The sequence below is a fragment of the Megachile rotundata genome, chromosome 11, assembly GCF_050947335.1.
Source record: "Megachile rotundata isolate GNS110a chromosome 11, iyMegRotu1, whole genome shotgun sequence".
NCBI classification, from domain to species: Eukaryota; Metazoa; Arthropoda; class Insecta; order Hymenoptera; family Megachilidae; genus Megachile; species Megachile rotundata.
The window spans coordinates 9,124,900-9,138,166 of record NC_134993.1 but is presented as its reverse complement, the minus strand read 5'-3'; the positions used below and the strand labels follow the sequence as shown (position 1 = coordinate 9,138,166).

General features: G+C 28.6%; 2 protein-coding genes across 12 annotated transcripts; both read left to right on the top strand.

The window, feature by feature from the left end:
* The first annotated feature begins 243 nt into the window (after nucleotides 1–243).
* Cp190 (centrosome-associated zinc finger protein CP190) lies at nucleotides 244–8,288 on the top strand. 9 transcript variants are annotated; one of them, XM_076537047.1, is made up of 8 exons: nucleotides 268–357; nucleotides 575–646; nucleotides 735–846; nucleotides 1,055–1,115; nucleotides 1,418–1,589; nucleotides 1,754–1,893; nucleotides 2,008–2,268; nucleotides 2,410–8,288. In XM_076537047.1, the coding sequence occupies exons 5-8, from the start codon at nucleotides 1,425–1,427 to the stop codon at nucleotides 4,409–4,411; spliced, it is 2,568 nt and encodes an 855-aa protein (XP_076393162.1). In that variant the 5' UTR covers nucleotides 268–357; nucleotides 575–646; nucleotides 735–846; nucleotides 1,055–1,115; nucleotides 1,418–1,424; the 3' UTR covers nucleotides 4,412–8,288. The 9 variants fall into 9 exon arrangements, with proteins under 9 accessions (XP_003702453.2, XP_012138678.1, XP_076393162.1 ...); XM_012283286.2 differs by having other exon boundaries at nucleotides 349–487; XM_076537046.1 differs by lacking the exon at nucleotides 735–846.
* Nucleotides 8,102–12,201, top strand: LOC105662234 (uncharacterized). 3 transcript variants are annotated; one of them, XM_012283283.2, is made up of 5 exons: nucleotides 8,102–8,288; nucleotides 8,379–10,760; nucleotides 10,833–10,973; nucleotides 11,080–11,106; nucleotides 11,575–12,201. In XM_012283283.2, the coding sequence occupies exons 1-5, from the start codon at nucleotides 8,102–8,104 to the stop codon at nucleotides 11,607–11,609; spliced, it is 2,772 nt and encodes a 923-aa protein (XP_012138673.1). In that variant the 3' UTR covers nucleotides 11,610–12,201. The 3 variants fall into 3 exon arrangements, with proteins under 3 accessions (XP_012138673.1, XP_012138672.1, XP_012138674.1); XM_012283282.2 differs by having other exon boundaries at nucleotides 8,373–10,760; XM_012283284.2 differs by having other exon boundaries at nucleotides 8,373–10,760; nucleotides 11,080–11,150.
* The last annotated feature ends 1,066 nt before the right edge of the window (nucleotides 12,202–13,267 follow it).

Sequence of the window (13,267 nt, the reverse complement as noted above, 5' to 3'; positions counted from 1 at the left end):
TTTTCTTATAATAACGGTATTCAATATGATTTATGTTCATCTTCCTGAGTTGTGCAACTTTATTTCCAATAGCATATTGTTGTGTATTATATTATTATAGTAATTATATTTATATGATTAAATGTCTTTCGCTTTTAAAATACAAGTTATTAAACAATTTATGTTAAATTTTAATTGCTGCATTTTTTAATTTCAATAACTGCAATTGAACAATCTTTATATCCTATTTCCATGGAGGTCAGCCGTATAGCTCCATCTGTGAGTCGTGATACATAATGGAATGTTCAATACTACTTGTGTACTAAGGAGATTTATAAGAGATGGAGCTGAGAGGAATATTGAAATATTATTAAATAGGTACGTTCAGTGCGTTCACAGGATATTTTGAATTTGTATAGATTTCAAATAACCATTAATATGCCCGATTCTAATCATGGAATGGAATCATGTATCGTTATTAAACTTCCTTTTTTCAGCGTTCCACAAAGTATGCGTTGATACCTTTGTCAAAAATTCCTCTTACTCTCTTATAATACTCTTTCTTTTGTAATATTTCAATTTAATCAAATTTCAGAGCAATTATAGCAATACATGTATAATATATATTGAAGAAAATTTACGCTGCTGTATTTCATTATTTGCTACTGTAAGTTTTAGAATCATATACCGTATGAATGGTACCTACTTATACTTTACTACTGCATATAATGTTAGATATGATGTTTGGTTTTTAGAAGCCAGTCAGGTTAAGTTACTGCTAATTAATAAATTAAAGTATTATTTCCTTTATGATATGGATTTTGTGGTGCTCAGGTCACAGGAGCAAAAAGATTGTACTTAGGAATGTTAAGTAATATTTTGTATATTTTAGAGTAATATTCTAGTTCAAATAATTCAATTTTTCAATATTGTTTAATTTTATAATTAATTAATTTAACACTTATGAATTCAACTAATATTAATTATTAGATTATTGAAAGTAAGAATATTATTTCTTCCTTAATCACATTAAAGGTCAAAGGTTTCATGTGTCTTTCTTATTCTTTCGTTGCAGGATTCGGTTGAGTTGGATTATGAAAGTAAATAAATTTAACAAGTAGTTTAATTCTAATTAGGTGAGCAAGTACCTTTTAATATAATTTTGAAGAGTAATGAAAACTTTTATCTTATCTTCTTGGTAAATAATGCTTTTAATCTAATTTTTTTAATCAGTTACAAATATTATATGGTTTATGTTTTACAAGTGCAGTTCATTATTAATTTTGTTAATTTTATTAATTATAATACTTTATTTATTTATATTTGCATTCTTATATTTTTATAGTTGGCAGCTTATTAATGAATTCATATATAAATATAATATTATAAACATGTTTTAAATTATCAGTAAAAATTCAAATAATTATGATATGTATAGATATACAATGGAAACAGGAAATCTTGAGAAGCAATCTCCTTCACGAGGGTTAAAACAGGTGAAGGTAGATAACTGGGGAACTTTCTTCCTACAACGACTTCAACAACTTTATTTTGATGAACAATTACTTGACCTTACTATCAAATTCCCCACTAGTGATATAACTGTTCAGGTAACTTTTTAAAAATCATTTTAATAAATATAATCTATAGTTCTTATTATCCGAAATATTAAAATTATTTTTGAAAGTATTAGTCTTAAAGTACAACATGAATTTATATTTATTAATATTTTTCTTATTAGATCCTATGATAAAGTAATTTGTTAATATTTTAGGCTCATCGCTTAGTCGTAACAACATGCACAAATTATTTTATGCAGCTTGAGCATGAGCAAAAAGCAAGAGATGAAAATTTTGATGGTGTTATTATTATGCCAACAGATATGCCATACGAGTGTGTCAAGTCAATTATAAGGTATATTTAAACACTATGATATTTTCATTAATTGATTCCTTAATTAACTACTTATAGAAATAATATTTTTGCATAGCACTTCATACAAACTATGTACTCATAATATTTTTAAAGTTTTATGTACACTGGACAGTTGGAATATTGGACTTCTGAACAACATGCTTTGTATCGGACTGCACAGAAAATGAATATGACTGTCCTAACTAAATTACTCGATGCACAATTTAATACTGCTGCGTTACAAAATGAGCAATCGGTAAAGTGTAATACTCCACCAGCAACAACAACATCAAAGCCTTCAACATCCACTCCAAAGCCAGCAGCTACTTCCACACCATCTTCAGGACTTTCAAATCAACCATTACCTGGTAGAAAGTAAGTGTATAGATTACTACATATATAAAAATTGTTTTTGCAGAAAAATATTCTTTATATAGTATATGTTCTATTGAAAACAAAGTCAAATGTAATTTAGTATTACATATAGAACATCAATTTATGTTTTTATTGTTTCAGACTTCCTATTTGGAAAAGAAAATTAGATACGCCACAAAATATGTCATCGTTTAAGTATGAAATGCGAACATTCCATGGGATTCCCCCATCAAAGTCCACAGAAGTAACTCCTGGTCCTTCAAGATTCGATCTCCCTGAAGCCGAAGAATTTGCGCTCGGCGTGTTTTCATCATTCGACGATATTACATACAATACAAAACCTATCGTGCAAGCCCCGGATGTATATAAGAGAGACAATTCGCCTAGTGGTAAATGTTCCCCAGACGGAGATAGTAAGAATGATACGACTGAAGACGAGGAGGACGAAAACCATATGAACGAGAAGAGTTTAAAAGAGGTGAATTCGGATGACGATTGGTCTATAGGTAGATGTTTCCAAAGAGGGCAAGAAACGCAGCCCTCGCCATCCAAAAAAGTACGATTTGATCGTGAAGAAAAAGAAAATATGGAAAAGGGTAAATCATCTTACAGACCGAATTCGGAAGATTCGATCAACAACCACGCAAAAATTATCCGAGAAGTGTTGAAGAAGTACCCTCATTTGGTGAAGAATAACAAGAATATTCGTCTGAAGATAATGCAAAAAGAAGCGAAATCAGCGGACAGTAATTCTGCATGTAAAACAAAAGTTTCTTACGTAGTTTTAAAATCTGATCATTTGATGTCGAGCAATAACAGCGATGAAACTGAAACAAAAAGTAACGGGAACGTTGATGGCGGTGAGACCGGTCCTTGGAAATGCAATAAGTGTGATTTGGAAGAAGAGTACACGAATTATTATATGTATAGAAGACACATGCAAGATGTGCACGAGGAAAAATTCGATCCGAGAATCTGTGAGCATTGTGGCTATAAGGCGACCAAACGGAATATCTTGATGTATCATTTGTATACAAAACACAATGTGCCTCCTCCAAAAAGCATGTGTTTCCCGAAGTGCCAGTCGTGTTCTTACGTCGCACTTTCGGAGACGCTATTAGTAAGACATCAGATCAATCACAATCATCGACCCACGTCGCGTCAACATTCATCAACCTCAGAGGAAATCCAATGTATGCAATGTGCCCAGACATTCAAAGATGTCACAGAATTGACTACTCATGAAATTAACACTGGCCACGGGAGTTTATCAGACAGTAAAGAAAAGGGTCACCGTTGCACCCATTGTGGTAAGATTTTTGTACGGGCTACAAATTTGCAGGTTCACCTCGATTGCGTTCACAAAGATCTACGAGATTCCGAATCTAATGTATCAATGCCATCACTTTCTTTAGAACCTTCCTCAGAAGCTGAAGCTCTTAGTCACGTGGCAAGTGGAATAGCAGCTTCTTTAGGTGTCGGAGACACCGTTCCTGCAGAGTCTCACGAGGTGACTTCAAACGTGTCCGAATACGTCGTTCCAGACATGCAATTAAATAATATTACACATGAGATGACTTACAATACCCATGAGCTCGATGGACAGCATATGATTATGCTCATCGATAATGAAAACTATCAGCAACAGGAAAATGAGCCGCAACAACAACCGCAACAGTTGAACATTTCTGATAACGAGCAGATCGTGATGCAAGGCACTGAAGATGGAATGATTGTTTATATTCATGGAAGCGAAGGAACAGAGAGACAAACGTATGAGAATTATCAGCAAGAAGAACTTGGTGAGGAAACTGAAGAGATAGTGGAGGAGGTGGTCGAAGAGGTTGAGGAAAAAGTGATGGAAGAAGAGGACATGCAGGTTGAACAATCAGAGATATTGGAGGAATGTAATGCTGATCAAGTAGAAGAAGTTATTCAGTATGTGGAAGAACAGACTGAAATAGTAGAATATGATGAACAATGCAGCGAACAAAGTAATAGTGCAGATGAGTCCCATGAATCAGTCATGATCATCGAAGAGGAACATGTTGAAGGAGAACAGGACATTGACAAAAATAATGAGCAAAATACAAGAGGCTTTACTAAGTGGGACGAGGACAGTAGAGAATTATCTGAATCATAAACAACAATATTATTCTTACATTTGCTTTGTCACTTCTTATGTTTTATTAGAGTTTACGACTAACAAAGCGCGGAATATTTCGATTGCATTTCATTCTATTTCTTCATTATTCTATTTGTTTGACTTCTGTACATTAAATGAAAAGAATCGATTTATACAAGTATAAAAGAAACCATGTTAATCGATTATGATAATTCTAAAGATATATATCATTATCATCGATAGAAATTAATGTTTCATTTAATTCGTGCAAATTGATTTTAATTCAATTTCTATTATAGAATACAAGTATTTGTATATAGAACTTGGAAATATATACATAATAAATTGTATTCGATTAGTAGAGATTATGATTGATCGAATTCATGGAGAGAGCTATTTACAAACTTTCCTTATCTTCTGTATAACTGCAAGTTACAATTTCTTTAGATATATAGTTTTATAAAATAATAAGATGTGAAATGCAAACGATGAAAAGACAAGAGTGTCGATTTTATGATTAACTGATAGCTACACATGTTCAATGCAAATATTAAAAAATAAAGAAATTGAAAATAGTGTATCCCTTTTGGGAATTCATTCATAGATATTGTAATACGAAGTTTCATGATTATCCATGATAATCGGTTATACTTTCAAATGGATATTTTTGAAACGAACGAATAAAAAAGCGTCTGACCATGTACTGCAATATAGAATTATGTTATATAAATTATATATATAGTAACGGTAATATCAGTTAATTAATAATTGAAAAATTTCTTCAAATTTCTTTGAGATTCAGATCTATTACTTATTCTATTAATTTGAATGTTTTGAACATTATATATGGTGATTTGAATAACGTGGATAAAAGATAATTTATCAATTTATTAATATAGAAAGTGTAGTATGTATTCATAATATGAATATTTTGCATAAAAAATATGACTCAGAAGAAAATACCAAACATACTATCATGTTATATATTTGGGTTATATGTCACACATTACCAATTTCTGTTTTAATTTATTATGTTGTAAAACAAAGTTCTGTGCAGAATTTTATTCAGTTTCAAGAAGTATTTAATTTTATGAATCAACTACTTCAGCCTACAGTATCTATTACAAATAACAATGGTGACTATATTTTAGACTAAAATTACAGTTTAATAAAATTAAACATTTTTGAAAAAAAAAAATAGAATTCAGTGCAGATTTTTCTTTACAACCTGGTATAAATGAAAAATATTCAAACTTCAAAATGCAAAGAAATATATTTTTAACAACAGAGTTGAATAAAACCTTTGTAATTTAAAGTGTGAAGCACTCTTATATATTTTATGTTTAAGTAAACCACATAAATGAAAGATATACTTTTAAGAGATGATATATCAAAATTTGTTTAACTTTGGTTCTTACTACCATAATGCTCTTCTTTTGAAAAAAGCAGCATTTATTGAACTGTTTTGAAGTAATTATATTTTTATAATTATATCCAATGTACTTTACAGTAAAGTTGTTTAGAATTATTTATTATAAGATACGTAGAAAAGAAAATTTGACATTCAGTAAATGATACGTGTGCACATGAACTATAGCATAATAAGTAATGCAATATGCAAGAAATAATTGTATTTTTAACGCGCACGTCCAACTTTGGCCTCAATGAAATGCATAAACCGAATTGGACTATGTTATTCATAAACATATATTCGATGCAAATTGATTTTCTGTACTTATGGGTGTAATAAATACAAAAAATTGAAGAAGAAGAAAGAACTCAAGTTCAAATAGATTTGAATGGATTAACAAAGTAATTAAATGTAAAGAAAAGAATCATCTTATACTTAGAAATTTCTCATTTTCTATGCACTATAAACTTTTTTATTTCCAAAATGGTGTTTATGTATGTGCGATTTCTTAAAAGTATAGTTTCATGTATAATTCGCTAAAGATATCAAGTAAAAGTCTCTTCGCTGAAGAGATCAAGTAATTGTAATATCGTGGAATTTTATTTTAGTAATTGTAGTTCAGTTTTGTTATAATTATTTGTAATTTAGTATATTTTTGAATTGTGGAAATTGACATAAAAATAGTTGAAGTGTACTGAATATTTGAAGCGCAGGAATGTTTCTTATTATAAAATACTGTCAATAGAATTTTCAAAGCAGATTATAGATTCAATAGAAATTCCATGTACAAATTGTAAGATTCACTAGACATTTCTTCTACATTTAGATTTTTAATGTTTGTGTTATTTATTATAAGTATGTAAAGAAAGATTAGAGAAATAAGAGAAAATGCGTCTCTTATGAAACTAAATAATTAGAATATTTTATGAAATATTTTTCTTGTATAATATTTTTACTAATTAATATTTGAAGACAACGGACAAGACATCATTGCATACTAATAACACAATTTCAAGATTTCTTTAGTGCTTTTTTGCAATTACTTTTTATATGGTGCTTTTTTAGAGATATTTTATTAATTAAAGAAACGAGAAATTTCTGTAAAAGTAAGATGATTCTTAAAGCGACAATTTGCTTATCAGTTTTTTAGTTTACCGACGGTTAACATAGTTTTTATAACTGTACAATAAAACAGTTAATCAATAAAATATATACATTTTACCTTTAAGGCGTGTACAATTTTATTCACTTGCAAATTGAAAGAAGAACGCAATTAAAATTATTTGTTTCACTGATACGTGTCTTATGAATGGAATGAAATACTATTTTATGTACTTTTCAATATTTGAAACAGACAATATTAAGAAAAAATTCGAAGTTAATAGAAAGCTATACATATATACAATAATCTTTTTTCACGTGTAAATGTTTTTAATCAAAATTATCACGATATTAGAAAGTAATAAATAAATAATAGATATTTAAACAATTTATAAACTGAAAGATTGATAAACTATGGTCGACACGACGTTGCGCTCAGAATACAATCTAAAGCTCAAAATTAATTGTTAATTATTAAATGAAACAATTACTGTAGACAATTATATTGGTGGTACTTTTATATTCATTGCTCAAAATAATTAAAGGACCACGTGTCGTGCATTTAAATATAATATAACGTTTTTAAAAAATATTCATAATTGATTTTAAAATGTTAAGTTATCCATTAAAAATAGGAAACAGCTTATTCTAATTATTTTGGGCAGTGTAATTTCTAAAATTATAAAAAAGAGGTGAAATAAATGCGAAACACATGTTAAACATTATTAGAAATAAGTAACGAAATATAAAACGATTAAAAACTTTTAATCGATGTTTTATTATGTATTGTAATCAATTAACAATTGATTCGTGAATACAAAACTGCCTCTGATGCCAAGAACCTTGTAAAACAATATTTTAAACAGAAAATACAAACTATTTCAAGCAAATGATATACTATTTTTTCTGAATTAAACTTCAGATAAAATAAACAGTGTTTGTGGTAAAATAATAACAAATTTACAAACTTAGTATTTGAACAATTTTTAATTTACATACTCGATTTTCAAAATTAAAAGCAACGTATTTATTTCGCATTTTAATTTTAAACTTTCATATACTATTTTCCTACGATTGGTGGCACTGTTATTCGATATATCGCAACGTGTAGCAAATTCAAACTTTTTTCAGTTGGACGCAACTGTTGAAGCAGTTAAGAATAACGGAATATTTTTAATGTATCGTAAGGTTTGTATATGTTAACTAAAATGTCACCTTATCAGCAACAATATAAAGAGAAAAAAGTTGGTTTTGGAAGTACAAAGGATAGGCGATTTATTCGGCTTGAAGAACGCGAGGAATCGCGTAAAAACCAAAGGGCTGTGGCTTTCAATGAGAATCGAAATATTCGAATGTCTCTAAGTAATAAATCAGAGAACAAAAGTTCGTACAATATTTTTTCTGATATTTAAAAAATTTATTGCTTGTATTACCATTGTAAATGATCTGAGTGTTATTTACTTTCAGAAATAGAATCAACTCCCGTGGATAATGATTGTCTTACTAGGTTAATGAAATGGAAAGCTGAACGCCAGAAACGTAGAAGGCTCGAGCAAACCAAAAAAAAACCACCTTTTGTAGTTGGGGTGGTTCGTCATAAAGTATATTCTCCCATAAAAAGTCAACCAGTTACAATAAATACGACTTATGAAAAAACAAATAATCAAATGATACCAATATCTCCATCTAGATCTTTACCAAAAAGAATTACAGATGCAACAAGAAAAAGATTAATGAGTAAAGTTCTTGCAAGACGATTAGTAGAACATTCAACAAACATTTCAAAGTCTATAAATACTGAGCAAAAGAATCAAAAACAGCAAGAACAATCTTTTGCACCTAAAGATCATAAGTTTAAAGCGCCCATAGGGTTGCCTCACATATCAATACGTGGTAAAGTAGCAATTCCGAGTTCATCATCTATCAAAACTAAAGAAAGTAATACTGCAGAATTTATTAAGAAAAGAATTAGTAATACATTAGCAACTGAAAGACAAGGAAATGCAGATAATTCAAGAGAAAGTTTGAGAGATCCTGGTTCATTAAAATTGTCACTTGATGAAACATTTACTTGTACTAATGAAAATAACAATGATGGTAATGATAAGGTACAAATACAAGACAGTAGTGTAACTGAATCAGTTTCTTCCACAAAGAATATGCCTACATCAACACCAAATAATTCTCCAAATGAACCAGTCTTCTTTTCACCATACATAGTTTCTAGTCGTGGGAAAAGTAATGCTAGAAAAGAGCAACAGATAAAACGTGGATTCAGTCTTAATCGTTCGCAAAGCAATGACATTCCTACAAAGGAGACTGTTATGAAAAATTTAAATATTTCAGTCGAAGAAGAAGAACGCACTGCCCAATATTTTCAATTTCTCTTAAATAAGGAAATAGATAGACTAAATAAATTACGCAACAAATGGACAGATATCAAAGAAGACATTACAACCACTCCTGCTGCACAGCATGAAATTAATCAAGTAATTGGTCAAATTAATTTGTTAATAAATAAAAAGTTTGAAAGATTTCGCAGATTAGTTACTGACTGTGAAACAGGAAAGGGAGAAATGTTGGTTACATGTAAAGATTTACAAGGATTTTGGGATATGATGTACGTGGAAGTAAAAGACTGTGATGTGAAGTTTGAACAACTAGAGAAACTTCGATTACAAGACTGGAAAAAAAAAGAATCTCCTGAGCCTAAGAAGATGTCTGCCAATAACAAAAAAGTTATTGAAAAGAAAAAGACTGCATTTACAAAACCAAGTACAAGTAGAGACCATTTAGCAGTAAAAAATACGAATGTTACACAACAAATAAATAGTAGCAATTTAAAAAAGCCTAGAATTATAAATAGTCAATATGTAAATAATACATATGAAATGAAGAAGAATGATTCTAGTGTAAAAAGTAAAGAAAGATTAAGTCTATTGCAAAAGAGACCAGTGTCTGCAACATTCAAAAATACGATAAATTCAACTATGACAAAAGATAGTCCAACTAAAATATCGAGTGTTCAGTTGAATAATACAATCTCATACATCAATTCTGATCAGACACCAAGAAAAAGCATCTTGAAACAAGCAACAAATTCACTTAAAGCAAATTATTTTGTAAAACCAACAAGTAAAGTTAATTTTGATGATCGAGTAGTTTTAAATGAGGTACCAGTTGACGAAGATCAGCTGAAAGCAGAGTTAGGTGCAGCATTAGAAAGAATAGATAGTTTTGATTTTGATGATCCAAATGAAGAAGAAGAAGAAATTCAGGCACGAATGACACTTACTTTTGATGATGATAGTTTTGAAGAACCTGAAGATATTAAACAAAATTCTGAATCAACAGATTGCAAAACGAATATGGATGCAAAATCAATCAAAAAACAATTAGATGCGAATAATGATACACCATTGTCAGAAAAAAAATTAAGAAGACAAAATGCAGTGGATGAACCCGACAAAGAGTTGGATAAACAATTAATACTTAGTGTTTCGTTAACGCGACTTGAAGAAATGATGGAGGATGCAGACGTAAATAAATACAAAGAGAAATTATACAAACATAATTTACTAGATAATAAAAAGGAAATAAGTCCATATAACGGAAGCTTACGAATTTTGAGGAATAGAATTATTTCTTCAGAAGAGACACCTAAAAGAAAACGTTCTATGAAATCAATTAATATGGAAGAATCGGAATATAAAGAAAATAAAACTCCTTTGGTGGGGTTAAGAAGAAGTTTTGTTGAAAATGAGGAAAAGAAGGATTTACGAATTTCTTTGACTAGAATGTCTTTGGCAGAAAATAGTTATAGACGAAAGTCTCGTCGAAGCGTAAAATTTTCAGGTATAAACAAGTTCTAGTAATTTACAAATATTTTATTTATAAGTATGTTGTTTTAATATACGTATGTTGCAGAACAAGGATGTACTGGCTGTGTTTTAAGTAAACCAACACTTCCGATGACTCCTCATATTAGGCGGAGTAGAACGAAGTCTAACGAAAAGACAAAAAGTATAAAATCAGTACATCTTAAACCATGGACAAACCCAAAGAAGCGTAATTATTTTGATTTATTTGCTTTTTGATTTTTATTTTTAGTTTACCTTTAGTTTAAGGTTATATATTTATTTAATATAATGTTTATATATTTACATGATTTCAGCCCCAGATCGAGTAAGAAGATCTCGAAGTAAGAACGCAAAATCTCTGAGTTAATTTTCAGTTATAGAATATGTACGTGCTACATTTTATAAATGCTAAAAGATTCGTATATAAACCTTTGTTTTCTGATACATTACAGAAGTTGAAATATTTTTGTAGTTATTAAAAGTTTAGCTTTTCTTTTCCACGCGATTTTTCGCGTTCTTCAGTCTGAATAAATCGACTTTCTTTTGTATTTTCGAAAGCAAATTTTTATCCTTATACTTTTAAGCACTCTAGTATAATTTCTGAAATCATAAAATGATTTTTTACGTATAAGATACATAAATTCATAATTGGATTTATCATTGTATAAAAGATTGTTTTTGTGTTATTTATAATTTTGATATTATATCATGATGATATAAATCAAAGTTTGTTTGAGGATAATGTTTTATATAATTATTTTTTGTTGGAGTATTTTTGGTGTGACCTTGGTTCGATTTTTTTATTTTAGGAAGCAATTTGGAATTTGAAGTAGATGTCGCTTAAAACGAAGTGATCTTCCGCATGCTCATCGGTTAAAATTATGGTGCTAATTGAAATCTTAAATTCCAGAAGATTTATATTTTACTTGTTAGCATGGAATTGAATTAAGTGCATTGAATTTTTTGGAATGAAACTGGAATTTAAGAAGAAGCGCGCTGCCAAAGATTCATAAATTCAAAAATATCATATTTCGTTAAATTATGGAAGACTACTAAAATCATCAAATATTGTTCCTTCAGTTACCAATATAACATTTCATATATATTATAGTATCATTAGTTTAGTTGCTTTTTGATTGTGGAATGCTATTGCAAGCAAAGCTCTAGAAGTTGGAAAAATTTTCTACTTTTTTAGTTTCTTCGTTCACCACTAGATGGTGCGAATCATGCTTTTTGAACTGCATAGTGTTATAGAATTAAAAAATAAGTACAAAAATAAAGCTTAAACAATTATTTTACTTTAATACGTTTTGTCTTGTTCCTATGTAAATGGTTACATTTTATTAAAAAAATGTACAAATGTTTGCTTTTTAAAAATGTAAAAGAAAGTAATTTTTGAATTTGAATAAAAAAGAAATGCATTGTTATACCTTCAATTCATTTTTGTTCAAACTTAAACTTTGTTGAACCAGAAATTAACAATTACAGAAGTGCAATGTTAACACTTTTCAATAGATAGTTTTTAGTTAATTTAACAGATTTTAGAAGAAAATCTAATTGTACCAAACTGCAATATTAATTGTATTTTTGAATGTGATTGGAAAGTTATAATAAATAAGCATAAATGATCAATAGTATATATGAATAGTTATTTTTTTATGTAACTTTCTCATCACATAAAAAAATATGATTATAAATTCCTAATTTCTTAAAGTATGCAAAATTATTTGCTAACAGAATTTGTAACTATTTCAAAAGAAAATAATAATAAAAACTAGCAATCAAAGTATGAACATTATTGCATTCTTGTGCGTTTGCAAGTTTTTTTGTAACTTTCTCGATGTTTTTAGAGCATGTAATTATCAGATTCAGATTCGTCATAATACATAGAATTATACCGCACAAGGCCTTTTCCGTTCGGACTCTACAAAAACACAGTGGGAAACGACAGAAAGTTATGAACATGACACTCTTAAATTTATGTATGTTTTTCATTTCTAAATATTTTTAAGTTACATGTATTTGTAGTTGTTAGACAGGTATTAGATTCTCAGAACTGTAAAGGAATTATGTATTTTTGCTGAAATGTTATGTTAATTAGTGTATGTTTTCTTTTATTTGATTTTATGAATGTTTAAGTTTAATAATAAAGATAGATGTGGATTATAATATATAACATAATTTTATATTATTTATAATACATTGCATTATTCTAATATTATTTTACAGTTACATTATTTATAATATATTGCATTATTATAATATTATTTTACATTTACATTATTTATAATATATTGCATTATTATAATATTATTTTACATTTACATTATTTATAATACATTGTATTATAATATTATTTTACAGTTACATTATTTATAATACATTGCATTGTTATAATATTATTTTGCATTTACATTATTTATAATACATTGCATTATTATAATATTATTTTACATTTACATTATTATAATACAATTTTATACATACAGAACTTAGAAAAAT